We start from the raw sequence: 25,263 nt of genomic DNA on the forward strand, positions 1-25,263 counted from the left end.
AAGCAATCAAATCATACTAGGAAACAATATTTATTGAAGAGTTGCCATGTGTTACTAAGTGTTTATGTTTGCATCCCCAAACTGAAAGGAGTATATACAGCTGAATAGGTGCTCTTAGTCCTTCAGTTATAAAACTGAGATAAAAATCAGATTTGGATATGTAACAGTTCTAGAAACCTGAGGTCAGACCTCTTTCTCTAAATCTCAAGAGGGAGAGTTTGTCATTATCAGCAACAATGATTTCCAGGCCTAAACATTTAGAGAATTGGTTTCAAATTGACCTTTCTCATCTTGTGGACTAATGTCCGAGATGCACTGGAACCTGTTCAATGTGTTTTCATCTATAACTTGAGGCTTGCAATGTATTTCTTTTCAATTTGCTGCCGCCATTTATTTTAAGATCAGAAAACAGCAAATTCCTTTATCCTGAGGTACATATTAAAACTGGTCCTTTAGACTTCTATTTAGACACTTCCTATAGTTACTATATTTTGAGCCATGATACATCATATCACAGAGCCATTGAATTTTTTGCACACGAATAAGAAAATGTTGCCCTCAGCTTTATATACTGTATTTTCATGGGACAACAATGTCTAGCCTTTTTTTTCCTGTCAATGAAGCTACATTTTTCATATTGCTTTGCAATCATACATATTATTTATTTTAAAATAATAATGTATTATATACCTTCCACAGTATATGGAGATCATCAATAGGTACATAACTGTAACCTGCCATGTTTTTCTACTTAATTTATAAAGCTTACACTTAGAGGTTGATATCAGAAGGTTAAATGAGGATTGTAAAATACCAAGCTCCAATGTCAACTTGAACTCTGCCTTTCCTGCCTGGGCATGCACTGGAAATATCATGATGAAAGAGGAATCAGCTAACTAGATTGCACTGTTTTGTAGTGAGAACCATGAGAGCCACTCAAATTTTATTCGGCTTGATCTTTACAAAACAGGTTGGTCATGATTATTTTTTCCAAGATCATCAGGTCACAAATACTGGAAACCATTAATGCAGGTGCTTCTCCTTCATTATTCAATAACATGGGATTAGGCACACAGAATTATGTTCAGAACTATGTAAAAAAAGTCAAAAACATTTTCCCCTCTCTAATGTATACTCAAAAGGCAAACTCTAATTATTCTATTTCTTTGTGACAAATAGCAAACGCCGATTTATTTACAAAATATATAAAATATATTTATGTTTTATTCTTGAGGTCAATTTAATAATTATCATTAACCTATTGATCTTTTGGCTATGATTCATTTTCTCAAAATTAGTTGAAAAAGAAACTAGTGTTAGTTTGTGGAAAATCCTCCTAGGATGCTATTTTTAGCAGAATCAATGCATAACAATGAACAAGCTTTTGAATTCTACATAACCCTTTTTCAGACTACATGGTATGATAAAAAAATGCTTTATGAAGACATGACATCCAAAATCTATCCTAGGACCATGGCTGGATTACACAGTTAGATTATGTAGGTATCAGGTTATATTCAAGATTTTTCAGTAAAACAGTAGTAGCTTACTTCTAGTTGGCAAAAACTACACCCACGTTTTACCAAGATAGAGATATCTCTCCGTATCTGGGTGAGACATAGGAGTTTCCAGAAAGACGAAGAGCAGAAATGATGAAAACATCAACCATATAAACACAATGAAAACATACAAAAATAATGAAATTTGCTATATCTTCAAGAACACGAGGAAATGCTTGTTAAATACTTTATGACTGTTATACCCGGCACTATAATTGAACATCTCATTGATGGCACTATAATTGAACATCTCATTGATACTTTATATGGCCTACAAATACCTATAACATTTGAAAGAATTCAACAATACAACCTATACTTCAAATGGCCAGGTTTGTATTCTATTACCTTTGATGTCTTGTATTTGTCTCATGACTTCCTCTCTTTCTGCTTGTTCAGTTGCCGTGGTAACCCTGAAAGACCCCTCCCTTGTGAAAGTGGTTCTACTGGCATCAAAGGTGGCTGTCACCCCACATTCTTTCTCTCTCTTTTGCTTTCGCTCCAAACATGCTGCAAATGCACAGCCAACTGCATGACTCAACCTCTCTCCCTGAAAAAGATCTCACATTAATTAGAAACGAACCCAGAAACCACCCCACTACTGCCAAATGATAGCTGGCACTCCATATAATCAACCTTTTTGTGTAAAATCCAACCAAAAAGATTCAGAGCAACAAATGAAACTAGTTTTAAAATCACATGATTTTTAACCATTTGGAGAAAAGAAGACTGAATACTTTTATTTACTTGGGATATTAAACTATGTTGGCCAAATACCTACTAAAATACTGTTATAAAAATCAAAAATTAAGTCTACACATTTTAAATAATTTCTACATTGCAAGTACATGAAGTCCATCATTCAGATCAACATTTGCACTGGACTGTTACAATCTTTAGAAATTTAACATATTTAGATTCAAATCCATAAGATTTATGAATGGGCTTTCTTTATTTACTGCATTTATAAATTGCCACAATAAATTAGGATTCTGGGTGGTGAACACACAATTGACATACCACATAAGGCCATAAATACAAGCTTCCAGCAAATAAAAATCATGCATTTTTAATTTTTATATACTATTTTTATTTATATACTAAAGTTGAATTAAAATCCTGAAAACATTCCCCACCCAGTATTGATTTGTACATGACATACTACTCTTTGTTAAGTGAAAAGACCTACCGTGTCTTTTACAGCCATAAAGCAATGACATATCCAACGTCTTGTAGTACCATCTCGACATATGTAAGAAAACGCTCGGTCAAAATTCCTATCCGGAGCACAGAAGGAGACCTTCTCTATTGTCTGATCAACTATAAGATCCTTTAAAAAAAGGGGGACAATATATTTCAAGTCATTCCAGGAATTTGGAATACCACAGCAATATGTTTTTCAACTTGTCTTTCAAAAGAAAAATGTTTTTCTAATACAGGCAAATGTTTTTATCAGTACAGATTTTTGGCATAGGATACGTTGCATCTCTCAAGGAACCAGTAACATTTTATTTAGCTGAAGTATGGCAAGCTTGATCAAGATTTTAAAATGAGTTCTGTGGGAAATGGAGATAGTAAGATCTTCAGATGGGTTGTAAATCTACAGATCTACAAATGTATTTTAGAAGAAGCTGGCAAGGTTGCTAGAAAGTAACCTAGCAAGCAACAATTAAAAAAAAAAACATTGGTTTACAACCTCAACATCCCTGTACTATTTCTCAGCATAGAAGAAATATGTACAATAAAACTTATTTTCCAATACAAATAAGTTTTCATAGAAATAACGGGGACCTGCATGGATGACTTATATAATGGGAGTACAGTAATTGAAGAACATAATTGCTTCAAAATGAATAGAAGCATTATTACAAAAGGAGGTGCACTGTGAATTAGAAATATCACACTTGCTAAGAAATCTATATGAGCAAAGCTAGCAACACCGTAAACACAAATTTAATTAAATTCAAAATAAACAGAGGAACAAATAAAAGTTGCAGTTAATGTCTCCTACTGCCTCCCAGCCAAGGAGAAAATGTAGCCGATATTCTCCAAGTGCAAACGGAAGTTCTTTGAAAGAGGCATATAATAGTAGCAATGGGGGACAGAGTTATCAGCTGAGATTGGTGTTGCCAAGAAAAACAAAAAGAGCTTCTTCGGATATTAAAAAGAAAAAGAGATCAGCATGCCATCTGCTCACTGAAGGCAGCAAAATGGGAATAAGGTAACAAAGAAAAGGCTGAGCTACTTGAATCCTATTCTGACTCATTCTTCTCTAACAGGAAAGTATGTGTTCTACAAGACAATTGTGAAAAGAATCATTTAATTTTGGGACCAATACAAAATGGTCAGGGAATACCTATTTATTTTGAATGTTTAAATCTCCATTACATCCAAATGAACTGAAGTAATGTGTTTATAGTCTGGTCAAACCTTTCTGTATTATAACTGAGAAATCATGGAAGAAAAGAGAAGGGCTGGATGACTGCAGGGGGCAAATCTCCTTTTTTTCAAAAGAAAAAAAATGAAAATCTAAGAAATTATAGATTGGTTATTTTAAACAACCACATCCAGGAATATTCTAGAGGGGATTATAGGGATATCAATCTGTAAGCAGCCTGAAAACTACAGGAAACTACTAAGAACCTCAGGTAGTCCTCGATTTACGACCACAATTGAGAGCAAAATTTATGTTGCTAAGTGAAACATTTGTTAACCGAGTTACCCCATTTTATGAGTTTCACTTAACAATTGTTAAGTGAATCATTGCATTTGTTAAATCAGTAACTTGGTTCTTTAAGTGAATCTGGATTCCCCGTAGACTTTGCTTGTCAGAAGGTGGCAAAAGCAGATCACATGACCCCAAGATACTGCAGCCATCATAAATATGAACTGGTTGCCAAGCATCTGAATTTTGATCATGTGACCATAGGGATGCTGCAACAGTAGTAAGTGTGAAAAACGGTTGTATGTCACTTTTTTTCAGAGCCGTTATAACTTTGCACAGTCACTAAATGAACTGTTGTAAGTCAAGGACTACCTGTACTCATAGTCAACATCGATTTTCCAAGAATAAGTCTTGCCAATCTAAGTTTCTGATTTTTGGCTGGGTATTTTAAGAGCTACTACAGCTATAAAATATCTTGGTTTTCGCAAACTGTCTCATGACGTTCTGCTTAACAAGCTAATGAAGTAGGGGCTGGATGGTTAAGTGGATATATATTTAGTCTGAATATTGTATACAAAGTGTGCTAACAGCAGGTCCTTCAGAAACTAGGGTGAAGAATTAACTGAGGTACCTCAAGATCTTAGCACAAGCACTGTCATTTCTGCATCATGATTTATGTATTAGCAGATTGTTAATTCAGCCAATTGTGGGATTTTGTAGGATTTTTTTCCTACCATATCCAGTAAACCAAGTGTTTAACTGTTCAATATTTCTTTAATATCAGGATTTTTTACCCTCTTGCTTTTATGAATTCAGACATACACACTTATTCACTGAGGACATCAAAAGACAAAATGAAATTTTGTATTGACTTACAGTACTGTGCAGAAGTTTTAGGCAGGTGTGAAAAAATGCTGTAAACAAAGAATGCTTTCAGACATATAAATAATGATTGTTTATTTTTGTCAATTTTCAAAATGTAAAGTGAGCGAACAAAAGAAAAATCTAAATCAAATCAATATTTGGTGTGATCATCCTTTGCCTTCAAACCAGCATCAATTCTCATAGGTACACTTGCACAAAGTCAGGGATTTTGCAGGATTATAGTCAGGTGTATGATCAACCAATTACACCAAACAGATGCTAATGATCATCAATGTCACACGTAGGTTGAAACCCATTCATGAACTGAAACAGAAACAGCTGTCTAGGAGGCTTAAAACTGGGTGAGGAACAGCCAAACTCTGCTATCAAGGTGAGGTTATGAAAAACAGTTTCACGTCATGGCAAGATTGCACACAGCAACAAGACACAAGGTAGTTATATTGCATCAACAAGGTCTCTCCCAGACAAAGATTTCAAAGCAGACTGGGGTTTCAAAATGTGCTGTTCAAGCTCTTTTGAAGAAGCACAAAGAAATGGGCAACATTGAGGATCGTAGATGCAGTGGTCGGCCAAGGAAACTTATGCAGCAGATGAAAGACACATCAAGCTTATTACCCTTCAAAATCAGAAGATGTCCAGCAGTGCCATCAGCTCAGAACTGGCAGAAACCAGTTGGATCCAGGTATACCCATCTACTATCTGGAGAAGTCTGGCCAGAAGTGGTCTTCATGGAAGTTGCAGCCAAAAAGCCATACCTCTGACATGGGAAAAAGGCCAAGCGACTAAAGTATGCATGAAAACATAGGAACTTTTGGACTGATGAGTCAAAATGTGAAATATTTGGCTGTAGCAGAAGGCAGTTTGTTTGTCGAAGGGCTGGAGAGCGGTACAATAATGAGTGTCTGCAGGCAACAGTGAAGCATGGTGGAGGTTGCTTGAACATTTGGGGCTGCCTTTCTGCAAATGGAGTTGGAGATTTGGTCAGGATTAATGGTGGGCTCAATGCTGAGAAATACAGGCAGATACTTATCCATCATGCAATACCATCGGGGAGGCGTATGATTGGTCCCAAATTTATTCTGCAGCAGGACAACGACCCCAAGCATATGGCTAAAGTCATTAAGAACTATCTTCAGCGTAAAGAAGAACAAGAAATACTGGAAGTGAAGGCATGGCCCCCAGGGAGCCCTAATCTCAACCTCATCAAGTGTGTCTGGGATTATATGAAAAGACAGAAGGATGTGAGAAAGCCTACATCCACAGAAGATCTGTGGTTAGTTCTCCAAGATGTTTGGAACAACCTACCAGCCGAGTTCCTTCAAAAACTGTGTGCAAGTGTACCTAGAAGAATTACTGCTGTTTTGAAGGCAAAGGGTGATCACACCAAATATTGATTTGATTTAGATTTTTCTTTTGTTTGCTCACTTTGCATTTTGAAAATTGACACAAATAAACAATCATTATTTATATTTCTGAAAGCATTCTTTGTTTACAGCATTTTTTCACTGGCTACAACTTTTGCACAGTACTGTATATGAAAGGATCAGACAACATTTTGTTTAATTAACGCTGACTCAAAACCAAACAGCAGCTAACCTTTGTTTTCTCATCCACAACTCTGAGTCCATCTGCTGAAACCCACAGGACTGCTTTAACTGCCTTCTTTCCACTCTTGCGAGGAAGGAAAAAGAGAAAAAAAGGATTATTGCTAGGCTGTTAAACAAACTGAATTCTGATTTCCTCTTTCCAAGAAGCACAAAAGTCATAGAGACGATATCCAACTCCAGCAGGAATGCCCAAAGCCAGATATTCAGATCAAACAGCAAGAGCTCCAGAGAACCAAGCTGAAGCCAGTTTTTTTTAAAAAAAACACAATGCAAAAGGAAGGGGAAAGAACAGGATGAGTCAAGTGGGTTAAAAAAATTCATATAAAGGCAAAGAATTCAAACTCAAATTCTTTACCTATTTAAAACCAAATAAACCATCAGTTAACTCTGATGCTTAAGGAGTTACATCACAAGTAGCTTTCCCCCTTCCAACTTTTAGCAGTCAACTTTCTCTTTTTTCCATTATCTCAATATTCCACCCAAGTTCCTCTCAAAGGAATTATGCATAACACTGCCATTAATTTTAACATTTTCATAATTTAGCCTACTCTTTCCCCAAGAGCTCGTGTTAGGTATAAGCACTTCTACTGCCTTACTTTTGGTTTAAGCTAACTGGTAATAGAAGGTAATCCTTGTAGATATATGGATATTTCTATAAATATGGAAACTAAAATCCTGCCTTTCCCCCTCCCCCCACCTTTTATGAACTTACTTAAAATATCTAAACCATCCTTCCAGAAATACCAATGATCTTTTCAGATTATGTACATTTTTATCCTGCCTTTCCTTAAAGTGCACAAGGAAGTACATAGTCCCTCCATCACATTTACTGACTGGAAGCTTTCTGTGAGTGATGTAACACATTGGTGAATTGTTTTTATGCTGTCATCTATTGTTTTAGTTGTTGTAAACTCTCCAAAATCATATAAATGAGGTGGGCAGCTACAGAAATTGAAATAAATATATAAATCCAATACAAGACTGGCCTTTTAGAAATCTTCACAAATACAAATTATAATAAGGAACATACCAGAAATGATAGTGGGAAGCACAGCTCCAAAAGAAAAGAACAGTTTGATTATCTGCATTTGTAGAGAAATATATTTCTCACAGATAATATGCTTAGTGATTGTGGCAGTTTTCACCTTCTGTCCTGTATTGTATAACCTAATTTGCTTACGTAACAATACATTAAATACAGCTAAGGTTATTTCAGCCATATTTTTATATGGTATGCTTTGCTAAGTTCTCAGCTTATATAACTTGGCAGATCAGTGACTAAAATATTGTTAATTTGGTACTTTTTCACTGCAGTAAAAAAGAATATTCAATAGTTGTTTCATTTGCTTTTTCACCCAGTGTACATCTTTAGAGCTACTGTGAACCTATTTACAGCTTTAAAATTTAGCCTAAGACTAAACATGTATGGTAAAAGATTGTCATATACATCATAGCATACAGATTTATCAAAAAGATTTAATTTTTGCATTTATATTCTGCCTTTTTGGCCATAATTGTACTATGATTTTTCATCTAATTATGTAGTAAAGTGTCTTCATCATGAATCATGCCAAAGCTTAAGCTTCAAATATTGGATTGCTTTGATTTTTGTAGTTATAAAAATACTAAACTGGGAATCATGCTATCTTCCCTTCAAACTTCACTTCTGTCATAATTTAATTAAAGTAGCATTAAGCAAGCAATCATAGCTTCTATCTGCAAAATAAGGATAAAATTGGACTTTCATATAGAGAGGGTTATTAAGGATTACAAAATAATTATGTGAAGTCAGTTGAATATCTAAAAGTGTCCTACTGCTAAGGTAAAATTTCCCATTCCAAGAAGGGATTACAACTTTATAGTAGAGTATAGTAGTCACAACAGATGTTAAGAAATGTTACTTAACCAATAAGGCGCAATGAAAGAAAGGAAACACTTTTAGTCATAGAAGGGCATCAGGTTTATTTCAGAGACTCTATTTGAATTTATGTATGGAAAAGCAAACTTTTTAAAACTTCGATTTCTTATTTTCAAAAGCTAAAGAGTTCCATGCAAAATCCATGCAAAAAAATAATCAATCTTTGGCCCAATACTTTTTCCTTGCAATTTCAATGAACTGGTTTCAACCCTGTCTTCTGAACTTTTCTGCTTATTTTGAACTGAGCATCAGAGTTCATCTTTTGATGTCTGTCACTCTATGGTTTTGTCTGGTTTAGCCACTGAATCAAGAGTTTTGTGACTATATCTCATTCTCTTTGTGGTATTACACCCCTAAATGTGATGCGATGTAGAACTAATATCACCATTCTTTGTTACTGTTAATTTTGCTGCACTGTGTCTGACATTCCTTTTTTTTCTTTGTTTCAATACTTATTTTTTCTAAAATTATAATAATGCATTTAAATTACCCTGATGGCCACCTTATGAAAAGACAGGATGGAAAATGTAAATGCATACACTCAGAAGAGCTGGAAACATCAGCACTCTTGAACAGTAAGTGAATCATTCATTAATTCTAAAATTACTTTTTACTGAATGTAAGTTATAAATATAACCCTAAATTATGTAGCCCAAAAGATTCTAGCTTGACCAGAATCTATGATAATGTGAGACCTTTGAGGGAGGGGTGAGTGGAGAACCTTGTACAAGATCCCAAGTCAGGCTTTATTGCCATCCATTTTGTAGGATGTCATACATATCACAATGCTATACTATGGATGTAACTCCTTACAGCACAAAGACAATGAATCATTAAACTTACTTTTCCAAAGAAGCCTTTGAAGAACTTCCTTTCCTGGAGGAACAGGGGGGACAAGTCGAATGCTATTACTGTAGGTAGCTAAAGTGTCCCAAGGTTTCAAACCAACATATACATATAAAAATGGGGATTGAAGGAAAATAGGGAATGCTTAAGAGTTATCCATAGTGGATGTGACAGGCAGATGTGAAAAGTCCCATGAAAATGCATATAAAAGGCTTTACATGGACTTTTATTAGGACAGGCTATAGCTCTGAAATCAGTGGAAAGAGGGGGGGGGAAGAATAATCAGATCCAATTTCATGCAAAATGTTTGCTTCGTTTTTGTTTGTTCCCTTAGCTTTTAGTAGGGTTACAAGCCAAACTTGGCAGCAGACAAGGACTCGTTTCAAACTGGGTGATGATGATTTGGAACACACAGATTAATGTATGACATTTTGAAAACTGGAAATATTAACAGAGATCAAACAGCATGAATATTGCTAAGGTGGGGGGGGGAGAATTGCTCTTTAAAAGTGTTCAAGCCTATATACTCATCTGGTTATTCTCAATTCATATTTCTAAAGCTGATCTGGCAAAAATGTAGAGCATCTTTATGCCAAGGCTTGCTCAGTAGAATCTAAATGTTTTTCTCTAAAAAGGCTTCACACTAAATGCCTGTTAACATCACACAAATTATTCTTTCTGTAAATTTTCTTTCAGAAACTGTCAAGGAAAATGAGTAATCTACTAAAAACTGGAATAGCAACTTTTGCAACTTTAAGTTGTGTGGAGTTCAACTCCCAGAATTCTGTAACCAGAGCAGCTGGGAGTTGAAGTCCACATAGCTTAAAGTGGGAAGATTGAAAAGCACTGTTCCAGATGTTCTGAATGACAACCTTCATTTCTTTTTGCCAGTACTGGCTAGAAAGCTGAAACCCAACATCACCATTTACACAGCACAATTTATCTCCTCTTTACTATATTTATTATTCAATATTATCCAAATTCCAGTTTGCAGACGTAACATGCAATGTGTATTTAACATGCCCAGTTAAATAAATGGATGTTACAATTTGATATGCAATTAAATTTGGTAGACTTAGTATACATTTTACATGAAGCTTATTTTAGAGCTATTTACCTGTTTTAATCACAAATAAAAGCCTCAATGTATTTTTCTTAAAATCATTAATAAGGTATGGAAGAAACAAGAATTTAACATGCTCGTGTAATAATCATTGGTATGGCATATGAAATATTTTTATTCGTACGATCATAGCCTTCCAAATTCATAGGTTCATGATAGTTAGGAAAAAACCTCTCCATCAATATGATGTGCTATTGCAATTGAGTATTTTTCCCCATCTTAGAAATCTGCAAGTTGTCATTTTTTTCTCTAAATGTTCCCATATCTGTCACATGCCTATGGATTTCTCTGATGTTTATAGTTTAGGCCCTTGTACAATCAACAATGGATTTCTTTCAATCATCATAGTTATTTTCTTGCTGACACAGACAGAACACATAATGGAAAAAATATATAACAGATACCATGCTTCAGTGATCAAAGTAGCTTATTATTGCAGTACAACCTTACAGGATTCCCAAATAATTGTTGAGAATAATAAGAACATAAAGCTACATAGTTTTTAAAAATGACTGTCACACTGCCAAGTTAAGCATTAAATATCAATATAATCATCTTTCAGAGGGTACACCAGAAGCTATCTTGTGTGGGAGACTATAATTAGTTTCATTTTTAGAAAATGTTAACATAGAAAAAATTGAGATGATCCAGAGACAGTATTGGTGGAGAGCATGCAAAGTGGATTTAGAATAGCTATGGAAGTTAATATTCAGAAACACCACTAATATTTTAAATACAATAAAACTATGTTTCTCGTACCTGCTAAAACAAGAACATATATTAACAAATGTATCATACTTACAAACAAAAGCCTGACATGTTAGAACATCAACACTAAAGACAACTTTAGCTAAATTAAAAAGTATGAAGGAACTATAAAGATGTGTTGGGAATTTTGGAAGCTGCGGTCACGAACAGATTGGGAGAGACCAAGTCGAAAAAAGATTCCCACTTAGCAGCTAAACAGCATCTAATATCACAGCCCTCCCTACTGTCAGAATCAATCATTCTACAGTTTCTCTCCTATATGTTAGGTTGTCTATTAACAATGGTTATTACTTGCAAGACCATGCCATCATGTCCTTTCAAAATTTATTCACTGTTTTGACAAACTGTCTGACATGTTTTTCGTGCCAACAGAATTCAATGTAGACCAACATTTAAGCAGTTAGCACAATACAGTGTTAAAAATGATTTAATTGTATTTCCAAGCAAGCATTCCATTTAACTGTAACTTTACAATGCTGAATACCAATGCATGCAATTCAAAATACAATTGAAAATAGAAGTAATGAAATGCCTCATAACGGAATAGGTAATAACAAAAAGATTCCCATTCTCTGTAGTTTAACTGAGCTTGGATATGTTTTTCCCCTATGTAAAAGGAAAAGCAGGAATGAGTATCCCTAGAAAAAGAAAACAGAGTATATCTTTTGGAGTGGTGAAAATGTTCCATGTAATTTTTTGTTGTACACTAATTATCAAAATCCAGTGAATGCACCAACTGAAAGCAAGAAACAGGCATTAAAATGTCTAAAACAGTACAGAAAAAAGGGTGCGGCTATTCACAGTTCGGTGTGTTGTGTCAATATAACATGGCTACATTTAAAAAGAAAATCTAGACTCAACCACCTCTAAATGGCTTAAAGAGTGTTTTAAGAAAATTAGGCTCTACTGCTGCCTTCCCCAACATGGAATATTTCAGAACTTTAGAAAGCCTAAGGAAATACATCAGGTTAAAATGGGAGTTCACTCTATGAAACTGCATTTCAGATATGTTTTTAACAAACTAATCTATGTGACAAAAGCAATGTACTACTGGATGCCCATTTAACATTAGAAGCCTCTTTCAATAATTAGTAAAATATGGTTTGAGAAAAAAGGACTTCAAGGGTGGAAAATCGTTAAAATTAGCATTACGGATCAATGTTTTTTAAAAGCTGCATGGGCTCAATTTCGTACAAGTGCTTAGAAAATATTTAGCAGTTAAAAAAATATCTTTCTACTCTGAGATATTGCTAATATTAGGTGAAAATATATTAAGAGTAGTAATGGCATCTTGTAACTTAGTCAAGAGAAACACAACTGAAAAATTCAGATGACATTAACTTCTACAACTGGGTTTTATTCAGAAAGTCTGAATTTGAGGTCACCCAACAAATGTGTCTTTCTAAAATTATTGTATTTTAAATTGTCCTGCATGTAGTTTCTATAAACAAATTTTCTGTGCTGCTTAGTTTTAGAATCTAGGCTGCTGTTCCAGAAGAATGTAATAGTAAACAGCAAAAGCTAACAACACCAGTTGGAAGACCATTATGGCATATGCTGTTTTTATTAGTGAGGAATCTGGACTTCAATCTTCATCCCATCCTTTCCCCCTCAATTTCTTCATACATAAGTGAAAACAGATGTTGCGAATGAAAACTGCTCTATGAACCAAATGTCAGCTGTTTAACTGAAAACCTCTAAAACCTCTGAAAACCTCTGTGTGTGTGTGTGTGTGTGTGTGTGTGTGTGTGTGTGTGTACTATATGTGTAATGTTGGTGTATGCTTAGATACATAATTATTCCAAATAGCTAAGATGCTTTTACTATAAAGATAATGAGCTCAAGGACAATAGATACATCATACTTCAACATTTCAACATTGAAAATCAAAGTTTCTCAGTATTAGTTAAGGTGTCAGATAGCTATTACAATCCAGGACCATTGTTTCAACAATCTTCCTAAGCTATACTGCAATTCCTCAGTAATAATATGCAATACTTTTATTATTTTAATAAATAATGATCTGCTTTTGGAAAAAAAGGCATGGCAATCTGAAGCTGGAAACATATAAAATAGATTAGTATACATACAGATTTTAGTCTTTTCACAGCATCTTCACATATATGCATTCCTCTGGATTCATCCACTTCTACGTGTCCCAGATACTGATAATGAAAGGGAAGAAAAAGATATTATATTAAAAGATCTTGTACAGACCAATTGACCTGTATCTAGTTATCCAGATTCAACAATTCAAAATTTCAAAGTAAACTTACATAATACTGCAAAACATCAAGAAACAGTGAGGCCTGTAAGCAAAAACAGAACCCTTCCTCCTTACAGAATAGCTTTAACTCAGGGATGTTGGAGGCCTTCCTCACATGAAGTGACCAAAAGATTAAGGGCAAGACTTTGACTTGCCCATTTCAAAACATTGATTTTCTTTGGCTTTAACCATTCTTTGGTCTCGCTTGTGTGCTTGTTTTCTTACTGTGTGTCCCAGTTCCTTTTGAGCTTCAGTTCAAGTACATATATCCTGACATTTTTCTGTAGAATTGCCGTAACAATTCAGAATGCATAGTTCCATCCATGTTGGCAATCTGTCCTGATCCAGAAGCAGCAAAAAAGCCCAAACCATAACATTACCAAGGTTATATTTCACAGATAAGAGTTTTATGCTGGAATGCATATTTTGTAAAATGCAAGGTCCTCCTATTTCGAGTCATGACACACTTCCACATACCTATGTTGTGAAGATCAGACCAGAATTCTGTTCTTTAAATAAGGCAGGATCTCACACACTCGCATCTAATTATCATCTCATTGACCTCAACACCTGGTTCTAATTTCCCCTTAGAAAGAAGTGATAATCCTAGAAAAATCCATACTTTTGCCCCACAACAATATATCGCTTTGGATCATTTTCTTGAATATATCAACGAACAGGTATAATGTTTTTGATTCATTTGTTTAATTAGGTTACCTTTATCTAGTTTTAATATTTTTTGTGGGAAACAGATCATATTTACGTTACATTTATGTAGAGATATTGAAAATTCAAAAGGATTCTATGAATATTTCATTTTGTTTTATACTGCTCAGATTTCACTTTAAACACTGCCTATTTCTCAGGCAGAACACATTAAACATAATAGAATGACAAGAGTTGGAAGGTACCTTGAAGGTTTCTAGGCCAACCTCCACCCAGGAAAAAAGTATTCAGAGAAATAGGACAGGTTCGAAGAAAGGCTGGAGATGAGCCGATATCTCTTTTGAATTGTACTGGAAGAATTGGACTATACAGATAGTCCTTGATTTATTGTCATTAGTTTAGTGACCCTCTGAAATTACAATAGCACTGAAAAAAAGTTACCCATTTTTACACTTACAACCATTGCAGCATTTCTGTGGTCATGTGATCAAAATTCAGCTGCTTGGCAACTAACTGATATTTATGACGTTTGCAGTGTACCTGGGTCATGTGATCTTCTGACAAGCAAAGTCAATGAGGAAGTCAGATTTACTTAACAACTGTTTTACTAACTTAACAACTGCAGTGATTTTCTTAATTAACTGTGGCAAGAAAACCTAACAACTGTAGCTTAAAATGGAGCAAAATACACTTAACAACAGTCTTGCTTAGCAACAGAAACTGTGATCATAGGTAGAGTATTCAATTTTAAGAAGAGAAGAAAATAATGATAATACATTTCCAACAGTTGAAACAACACCAAACAAATCATCAAGATCTGTTTTCCACCTTTCAAGATTGAAATATATGTAAGCTAGGTATAATGTAAAGACAGCTTTTGAGTGAATGTTAGAAGAAAATTCTAGCTATAGTAGTATTTTTGGCAACAGAATCAATTAACTGGAAGATGGTGGGTTCCACTTCACTGGATGTGTTCAGTCAGCAACCTATCAGAGATGCTTTCATTTAAATTCCTGAAGAGAACAAGAGATTGGAGTCAACAGTCTATGCAACCCTTTCCAGTTTCAATTCCACATCCTTAATATGTGCTTGGAAAATTTAGTTTCAATGCAATCTGCTAGAATCACCTTGAGTGCTTATTGTCTGACATGTTATCTGATATCAATGCAAACTTACAAGAAATTCCTTTTTATACGATTGAAAAAAAATAATCTTCAGAGTAGTTCACAGTTAGCTATTCTGAAGGCTTAGACTAAGAATACATCATTCTGTATGGTTCAACCACTCGCATTGCCAAGAATCAAGACTGATTTTATGTCATAATCAGTTAGTCAATCAATCAATCAATCAATCACATACTATAAACAGTTTTCTAACGTTGTCACCATAACAACTATCATTGCCTAGCTGGCACGTCAAAATTACTATGCACCATGAACATATATAATTTCATCATTGGCCACAGCTGTGTCACCTGGCTGTGCTCTTATTACCACTTTTATAAAAAAAATCTAGAAAACAGGGATCATTACATAAGTCATAACCAATTAATTTCAATTAGCAGCTATGGATATCTGGGTCTAGATCTGGGAATGTTCCATCTTTGGCCTTCAATGTTGTACTTCCCCTTTCAATGTTGGTACCTGATCTGTGTGTCTTCTTGACTCACAGCTCTTGCTTGAAAAACTGTTGGCAGCTGTTGCCAGGAAAGCCTTTACCCAACTCCGACAAGTGTACCCTTTCTTAGGTTGAGGATCCTTCAGTCAGTCAGTCAGTCAATCATGCTTTAGTCACCTCATGCAATGTGATCTAGAGGGAGCTGCCCTTGAAGATCACTTGGAAGTGTTAACTGTACCTGAATGCAGTGGCGCAAGTCATGTAAAAACTCTGCTTTCTGAGCTGTATTGGTTGCTAATTTTCTTCCAGGTGCAATTCAAGGTGCTGGTTGTTACCTATAAATATGGTCTGATTACTTGAGGGCATAGACTGGGGTACTTGAAGGACTACTTGAGAGACACTTGTCTCCCGTAGCATCTGCCTGGCCATTTATGATTCTCGAGGATTGGCTTGGCACATTTTGGGTTTCTTCAATTTAATAATATAATCTATCGTGACCCTGGAAGTGCAACTTTTCCATAGCAGCACCTGTCCTTTCGGATACGGTTCCTCCCAAGATCCAAATAGATCATATCCTGCTTTTGTTTAGAAGAACTATGAAGAATTAAGTTCTTCACCTGGGCCTTTAGTGAGGGAGAGTGACACCCTGGCTTCAGGGTGTCACTCAGTCTGATCTGTCACACTTACCATCTTTTATCATATTTTATGTTTTTGTGATTTTATTGTAATTTCTTTGATTGTTATGAGCCACCCAAATTCATTGACAGCCAGTCAGCATACAACTTTAATAAATTATTACAATGGTTCATCACACATTCGATGAGAAGTAAAGCATCTTCAAGCAAAACAAAGAAAGTCCGGTTGCCTTTTGAAAAAGCACCTTTGGGACAACCATGACCTGGATGACTGAGAATTTCCATAGACAATGCCACAGAACAGCATACATAGTATTATCTCCTTTGTAAATCATGTAACGTAGATTGAGTTGAGAGCATCTGACAGCTTAGGGTCACCAAGTAGACTTCAATGGCTGAGGGGGAACTAGAGCCCAGGTCTCCTTGAGGCTAGTCCCACACTGGCTATCACACTGGTTGAAAAATTCATGTTTTAAAACAAAAAAATCCAGAACTAAACACCTGCAATGCTGTATGCTTATTCAAAATCATTCTTTTGAACAGAGATAAAACTCCAGCTATGTCGCTTAGATTAAAGGCAGCTAAAATATTATTGTTGCACTATAAGAATAGCTAAAATAACTTGCCAAGGGAAAGAATGCACTTTCCCTGGAAGTAAATTCTTTATGCATATTCAAGTCCTTCCAGAAAAATGCTACTTACCCTGAAAAAGTTGCAAAATTATGAGGTCTCCATGTACAGTTGACATTTTAATAGTTTTAAACAGCTTCCTGACTAGCAATCGGTATTTGTTACAAAAGGAAAGTCAAACAGAATACAGGGTTTAAGAACGTTTTATAATCTTCCCTGACTTTTGATCTTTCTTGGCTACCGCCTTCTGACAGGCTGTTTCTCAGGCTCATTGCAAATATTCCACTGCAAATACTCCTTGCCTTTTTTTGCTTTAATGAACTCTTGGACAGACAACTCTCGACTGTGAAAAAAAAAGGCAGCACAGTACACAAATACTAGGTGTTTCTACCAGGAAATAGAAAAATACGGACGTCAGGGTTGTCTTGACTTGGCTTATTAATCGATATTCAGTAGTTACACAAGAACTAAATAGAGCTGTTAGAAAAAATTATTACCGAGGGATTATAGTACTGCAAGACATTGACGCTAATGTCAGAAAATTAAAGGAGCATACTTTTTTTAAACTTGAGCAAATAGAACTCCTCCTGCATATTCCTTACCCAAGAAAAATGGAAAAGACAGTTGGATATACAGATCCAACTTATATACTTGTAAGTAATTTAAATTTATACCCAATCAATTCAGGAAATTGAGTATTTTCCAATCAAGTCAACCATAATCAGTAGTGTTTACATTTCACCAGTTTGCTTGAAGAACAATTGGCAAGCATAACACTTCAAAACTAAAGCTCAGCAAACTGGTGTAGGAACAAGAGAAGAACACAGTTTTAGTGGTTGAATTCGTCCATCAGTCACTTTAAAAACATGCCCAGCAAAATTGAGTTGCATATTGAACGCTGCAGCGGACTCTATACTATTCCACAAATTCAAAGAAAGGAACTTAAAATCTTTTCTTTCCAGAATTTCAAGTATTTCATTTGCATCTTACTAATGAATAGAACTGCTGCCTTAAACCAATTTTCTGTTTTAATATGTTTTAAAAACACCATTATAATCATTCTTTCCCTGTCTTTCTTAAAATCCTTCTTGGCCAGTCTCGTGATTTATGTAGTTTTTATTTTCTTCAGTTCAACCAGACTCTTATGTTTATTTATTATAAGACTTCTTCCTGCTATTTAAACACTGCAAACTAACTTTCATACTTTATTTGAGGCCACGTGGGTTTGTGATTCTAATTATTGTTACACTTTTAAAGTCTCTAGAACAGAGTTCATTGCAACACTCCTTAAAAGCTTATTTACATAAATCTTTTTTATGAACCAATGAAGCTTCTCAAAAATGCTAAATAAAACACAATGGTAGAAGAGAGGGGGAAATGAGACTTCCGCCACAAATGAAAACCTCAGTATCAGTTCTTAATCTTTTTTATCACGTTCTCCCTACAATGCTACTGAGTCAACTTAAGTCAACTCTCAAGTTACACGAAATCAGGTATGAAACATAAAGTGAGCATAAATTTCTGTTGCAAAGTGAGACAGTTGTTATGTGAATTTTGCCCCATTTTACGACTTTTCTTGCCACAGTTCCTTAAGTGAATGCCTGCAGGTGTTTATTTAGTAACACAGTTGTAAAATGAATCTGGCTTCCCCATTGACTTTGCTTGTCAGAAGGACGCAAAAGGTGATCATATGACCCTGAGAAACAGCAATCATCATAAATGTTGTGAAGAGTCCAAATTTGATTTGATGAAGTAAAACTATTAAAAGGAAAATGAAGATAAATATCACTTTGGGAACACAAAGAATTCTAGTAATTGTTTAAAAAGCTGACAAAACTAGCTTTTTAAGAATATTCTTTATCAAGCATTCAAACCACAATAGTTCGGGTTCACATTAATCTACATTAATCTAAGATTTGTTTTAGCAATTTTTGTTGAATCAATGAAACCTGCAAGTTCTTAAACCATGATTTGTACAAATCTTAGTGACAATACAAAACTAATGACTTATAATATGGTTTTAAGGCAATGTATGAACTAAGGATCGGCTACACTTTACAATCAAAGCCAAAAAGGTGCTTTGAAGGGGTCTTGATTGTGCATGCTACATCTATGGGTCCCCCCCCCCCTTAAAGAAACTGCATATTTTTCTGGTTCCCATAGTAGCAACACAATCCCAGGAAAATATGCCTTTGAAGAAACCAACATAGAAATGGCCAAGGGCATGCTGTCAGCCTCTCCTTAACTCAAACACAACTTTTCATTGCACCATGCCGTTACTGTGAAAGGCTGGGAAAAGACATTATTTCTTTACAGAAGCACTGATAGGTGGGGCATGTGCACCTATGCTGACTCTAAAGTACCCTTTTGGCTTCATATTCAAAGTGCTTTATATCTCTAAAGTGTATCAAGGCAAAGAATAAGCAGGTGATATTTAACAAGAAAGCATCGGAGTTGGGACTACAAAATTAATCTCTAGATACAGTTGTCTATGTGGATTAAAATTACCATTAGACATTTTAGAATTTTCAGCCTTACTCAAAGCTGTTTTATAACACTCTTGTACAAAGACTTACTACAGGGCAAAATATAGATACAAATGTGAAAGCATTTTTACTTGCAAAAGGAAAATAAACACAAGTACTTTGTTCAACTATGTCTGTCTTTTCTCATGCCTCTTCAAAACCTACAAATAATCTAAATTCATCTTCATAAAATGCTTTGTGGTTTCACAAAAGAAACCATTCCAAACATTGGGAGAATATATATATTTATTTACAACATTTAGTTTATACCTTAATCAGATTTGTATCAAATGGTGAGCTGGTAATTTCATTTTAATGTGATCTGTCTCAGATGAAGTATCATAGTTTCTCTGAGAAAATGCCCCAATGTTAAACCATGGCTTATACATCCTAGTTTTAACCATGCATTGCTGTATTTCAGTGCAGGAACCTGAATTACGATTGTCTCTGCCCTTGCCTGTCTATAGTCATGTAATCCAATAGCAGCCAAAAGAGAACTCTTTTTAAGCTGCACTTTCTTATCCCCAAATATTAAAACCCATATTTGCCTTATTCATTTCACAGAAATGAAAAAAAAGCACTTAGGAAAGTACAAATATATAATACTCTTACAAAAGGAGATGCAGATAGGTGAATGAATCTGTCATTAAAAGAAACCCACAAACACAAATACTGGAAAGTAATTTATAATCAAACAGGACCACCATGTTGTACCAACTTGGATGGCTCACAATCAAGAGATAAGAGATATCCATGTACAATAAAAATATTAAAACCAAAAACATGGCACCATAGCTAAACTTTCCCATGAAGCCCACAACAGGTAATTTCACGAAGCTCACATTAACCCAGTGCTTGAGGAAAAAGTCAAGCCTTAAATGCTTTTCAGAATGTTAAAAGTGTGGGTGGGGGGAGGCTGACGAATTTCAGGGAGATGGGGCTGCCACAGAAAAGGCAAGCTTCCTAGGTCCCATAAAATGGCAACATTCAAAGGAAGGATCTAGGAAAGTGCCCGCCCTATCCAATCTCATATGATAGGCAGATGTTTTTAGGAAGAGCAAGTCCTATGCCATAAAAGGCTTTAAAGGTTAAACCAACTCGCACAACAGAGGTGCTACCTAGATTACAATAAAAGCAACAGTGGAAATTTAGCAGGAATTAGAAAACAATCCATGACTATTTTGTCTGCCTGCAAGACTGACTCTTGCTTGTTCCTGTTGTGGTCCGTTGGCGGCCTGTGGAACTGGCAGTAAAGTCAGACAATGAGGAGGTTGGGGAGGAACATGGGCCAGTCCTGGAGTCTGGGGAAGGCTCGGTTGAGGGCTCTGCATTAGGGGCAGAGAGGGGGTCAGGCCATCTGGGAATTATGTGCTGCCTCCGGAGCCTCCAGAGTTGCACATCAGCGAGGCAGAGAAACAGGGGGCACCTGTTCCCAGTGCACGCATGCAGAGCTGCCAGAAGGCAAGACCAGTTAAAACAAAAGGGGCAACTCGGGAGTAAGGCTTGGAGATGATTGGCCCCTCCCATAAGACATAAAGGAGGAGTAAAGGTATATGAGCCTTTTCAGGAAGCAACTTTGTTCGTTCTGGTCAGTTTAACCTTTGAAGTTCCATTTTGACTCTGGGCTCCGTTTGGCCTTACAAAGCTAATTGGCAAGTAGGTTTTTGGCAGCATTTCAAGGGAGATAAAGGTGGGTGCTTATCAGCCTTATCTCGAAAGACTGTAGCAGACTTCTGTCGGACTCTTTACAAACTATTTGTGACTCATTAAGGGCTGTGAATGAACATAAATCACAGCCGTTGAAATAAAACAAGGGTTTTGGGGACTCAGCATGTCATTTTTACTGTCTCAGGAAGCCTAGGTCGGAACAGTTCCAGAAACCACAGTTACAAGAAAGCCTGGTTTGGCGTTATGTGCAAATGCAGAGTATATATATATATATATTTTATATATATATATATATATAAAATATATATATATATACTCTGCATTTGCACATAACGCCAAACCAGGCTTTCTTGTAACTGTGGTTTCTGGAACTGTTCCGACCTAGGCTTCCTGAGACAGTAAAAATGACATGCTGAGTCCCCAAAACCCTTGTTTTATTTCAACGGCTGTGATTTATGTTCATTCACAGCCCTTAATGAGTCACAAATAGTTTGTAAAGAGTCCGACAGAAGTCTGCTACAGTCTTTCGAGATAAGGCTGATAAGCACCCACCTTTATCTCCCTTGAAATGCTGCCAAAAACCTACTTGCCAATTAGCTTTGTAAGGCCTTTACTGGATTTATGATATATATATATATATATATATATATATATATATATATATATATATATATATATATATATATATATATATATATATATATATATATATATATATATATATATATATATATATATATATATATATATATATACTGGATTTATGATATATATATATATATATATATATATATATATATACATATATATATATATATATACATATATATATATATATATATATATATATATATATATATATATATACTGGATTTATGATATATATATATATATATATATATATATATATATATATATATATATATATATATATATATATATATATATATATACATATATATATATATATATATATATATATATATATATATATATATATATATATATATATATATATATATACTGGATTTATGATATATATATATATATATATATATATATATATATATATATATATATATATATGTATGTATATATATATATATATATATATATATATATATATATATATATATATATATATATATATATATATATATATATATATATATATATATATATATATATATATATATATATATATATATATCTCATAAATCCAGTAAAAGATATGAAGTATTTTTAAAACTCCTGCGCTTTTGCTTAATTTAGGATCAGAGTATTACTAAAATGTCCCCTAGCACAGAGTTCACCAAGAGTTCCAGCTTTGTAGCCTGGTGAGGGGGGGGGGGAGTGGATGGTTACATGTGAGTGGCCAGCAAGCATACACACATGAGCGCAGCTCCATGTGCATGAGCACACACTCACCCTGTGCTTGTGCAAGTGGAGATGTGCACATGCACGCCACAGACCAGTAGTGGGCTATGGGAAGGAGGTTGGTGACTATAAAACCTGGTTTCTATCAGCCCAGCTTGTTTTAGGTTGTTATGAAATGTAGTCTCCCTTCGCATCCTTTTAAAATTGCTTCCTTTCATGCAACCATTTGTTCCTTCCTCCCATCTGAAGAAATCAAAATGCCACAGAAACCAAAAACAAAACAGGGTTAGAAACATAATGTAAAGCTTACTTCTGTTTATCAGAAATTATTTCAAGACACTAGGCATATGAAGAGTTTACTCACAGAGAAGATGGACTCCCTGTGGAAAACAGAATAAGTATATATATTTTTGTCACTCTTTAGTGTGAATCACACTTTCTGCCTTTGTTAGCAATTTTCTATAATTAACTTTTTATGTAAAACTATATATTTCTGACTAACATGAAAGAAATGCAGAAGCTTTTATAATCCTAGCAATCTGGAGAACATTTATTTAATAGATAGGAACATTTTTATTAAAGTACCCTCTGAACATGGCAGAAGGTTAACAGTGTTTCAATTAATAGGCTTACAAAATAAGCTTTCCAGTATGATAATTCATTCTGGATCCAGAATGCTTCTTTGGAAGACGGAACAGTGGCACCTGCTTTGAAGGAGACAGTGTTCTGTCTCCTTCTCTACAGCTCATCACTGGACACAGCAGTGCTGGACAATTTTCATCCTGTGTCCAATTTTCTCTTCTTGAAGAATATTGTTGAGAAGGTGGTAGGCTACAGTTTCTTCAAATTGATAATTTGGATTCACTGGTCAGGCTTCAGATTGGGACACAATATCAAGGTGGCATTAATCACGGTTGTGGATGAGCTTTTACAGGCCCAGGATGAGAGTGGTACACTTCCATCTTGGCCCTATTTGATCCATCAGCAGGTTTTAATACCATTAATCATGGTAGCCAGCTGATGGAACTTGGAGTGGAAGGAAATTTTTCAATGGTTCTTCATCCAAGGCCATTCCAGTCAGTGTTGGTAGGTAGGGGAGAGATCTAGTGTAGACCCCTGCTTTATGGGATGAATCAGGGCTCAACTTTCTTCTCACATCTAATAAAAATGTTGGATGTGATGATTCATTTGCACAGGGTAAAGTACCATCTGTATATTGATAATACTTGGCTGTATATCTCTGCCCCAGGGTGCCCAAGTGATGTCACTGAGGTGCTTTCCTAGTGCCTGAAGGCTACATTGGTCTAGATTCAATAACTTGGCTTCAGCTCAACCCTGACAAATCTGAGAGGCTGTGAGTTTTAGGATCTCCCATATCTAGTGACCTCCATCTGATTAGACTGATAATTCATCAATCAGCTGGTACACAATCTAGAGGTTCTATTCTACTCATGGCTCAGCTCTAAAAGCAGGTAGCATCCATGGTCAGGAAAGCTTTTACACAAATACATTTTGTGCACAAGTTGAGCCTTTTCCTAGTTTGAGGTGCACTGTTCAAAGCTACTCATTCCTAAGTTACCTTCCAATAGGACTATTGTAATGCATTCTACACAGGGCTGCCCTTGAAGATCATTTGAAATCCACAGCTAGTCCAGAATGCAGCAGTAGAGTTAGCAGTGGAGACCTCTTGATATGCCCATGTAATACCACTGCCGTGTGAGAGCTGCACCAGCTTCCGAGCAGCTTTCTGGGTACAATTCAAAATGTCAGATGTCACCTTTAAAGCCCTACATAGCATGTGGCATGTTACCTTCAATATTCATACTGAATATGGCAGACTGGGCATGCTCTCCAGGTCCTCTCAGTAAAACAATATCACCTGGTGGGGTCTTGGAAGCATGTTTTCTTTATCATAGTAGCTTCCGCAGATGCTCTATTCCCTGCCTGTTTTTCAACCCTTCCAACTACCAAAGTTTGGAATCACCAATTTTACACTTTGGCTAAATCCACAAAACATGCCAACTCTCATCCAGATGATTTCTTGTCAGAAGATTCCAGTCAGAGTGTTAATTTTCTTCCAAGGCAAATGGCAACCAGATTGTACTTCTCCTTTTCCTCAGCTATGTATCACATAAGACACTGATTCCCTTCTTCCTGCCATAACCAGGAATCATAGTTCTGAAAGTGCTGCAGCTTCCTTCACAGCTTCCACCCAGCTTTCAACCTTTCCAGGTACCCAGGAATCCATGATCCACCTTATATTTACTGGGAGAGGGTCATGACTTACAGTCTAAGAACTCCTGCTTTAAGCTATAATTTGATTTGTGTTTTCCTTAAACATGTTATGGGAAGCAACCATCATGATTTTTAAATTGTGGTTTACACCATGGAATTGTGCAAACCTAGGCAGCTGTGCTTTACATCCAATAAACCATGATTAATTAAATTGGGGCTTAATACAATGTATAAACCTCATCTATCTATCTATCTATCTATCTATCTATCTAT

General features: G+C 35.5%; 1 protein-coding gene across 3 annotated transcripts in view; it reads right to left on the bottom strand.

The window, feature by feature from the left end:
• The window catches only part of NUMB (NUMB endocytic adaptor protein), a 70,883-nt gene that overhangs the window by 6,856 nt on the left and 38,764 nt on the right, over nt 1–25,263 (bottom strand). For all 3 annotated transcript variants that reach the window (XM_087721978.1, XM_087721986.1, XM_087721969.1), the window contains exons 3-7: nt 13,462–13,536; nt 9,478–9,510; nt 6,706–6,780; nt 2,749–2,889; nt 1,908–2,109 (exon numbers count right to left, since the gene is read on the bottom strand). In XM_087721978.1, coding sequence (XP_087578104.1) covers nt 1,908–2,109; nt 2,749–2,889; nt 6,706–6,780; nt 9,478–9,510; nt 13,462–13,536 — 526 coding nt within the window. The remainder of the gene's footprint in view (nt 1–1,907; nt 2,110–2,748; nt 2,890–6,705; nt 6,781–9,477; nt 9,511–13,461; nt 13,537–25,263) is intronic.

This window comes from Thamnophis sirtalis, unplaced genomic scaffold, assembly GCF_051295495.1.
Source record: "Thamnophis sirtalis isolate CommonGarterSnake01/CBP01778 unplaced genomic scaffold, rThaSir2_p1.2 scaffold_1, whole genome shotgun sequence".
In the NCBI taxonomy this organism is placed as follows: domain Eukaryota; kingdom Metazoa; phylum Chordata; class Lepidosauria; order Squamata; family Natricidae; genus Thamnophis; species Thamnophis sirtalis.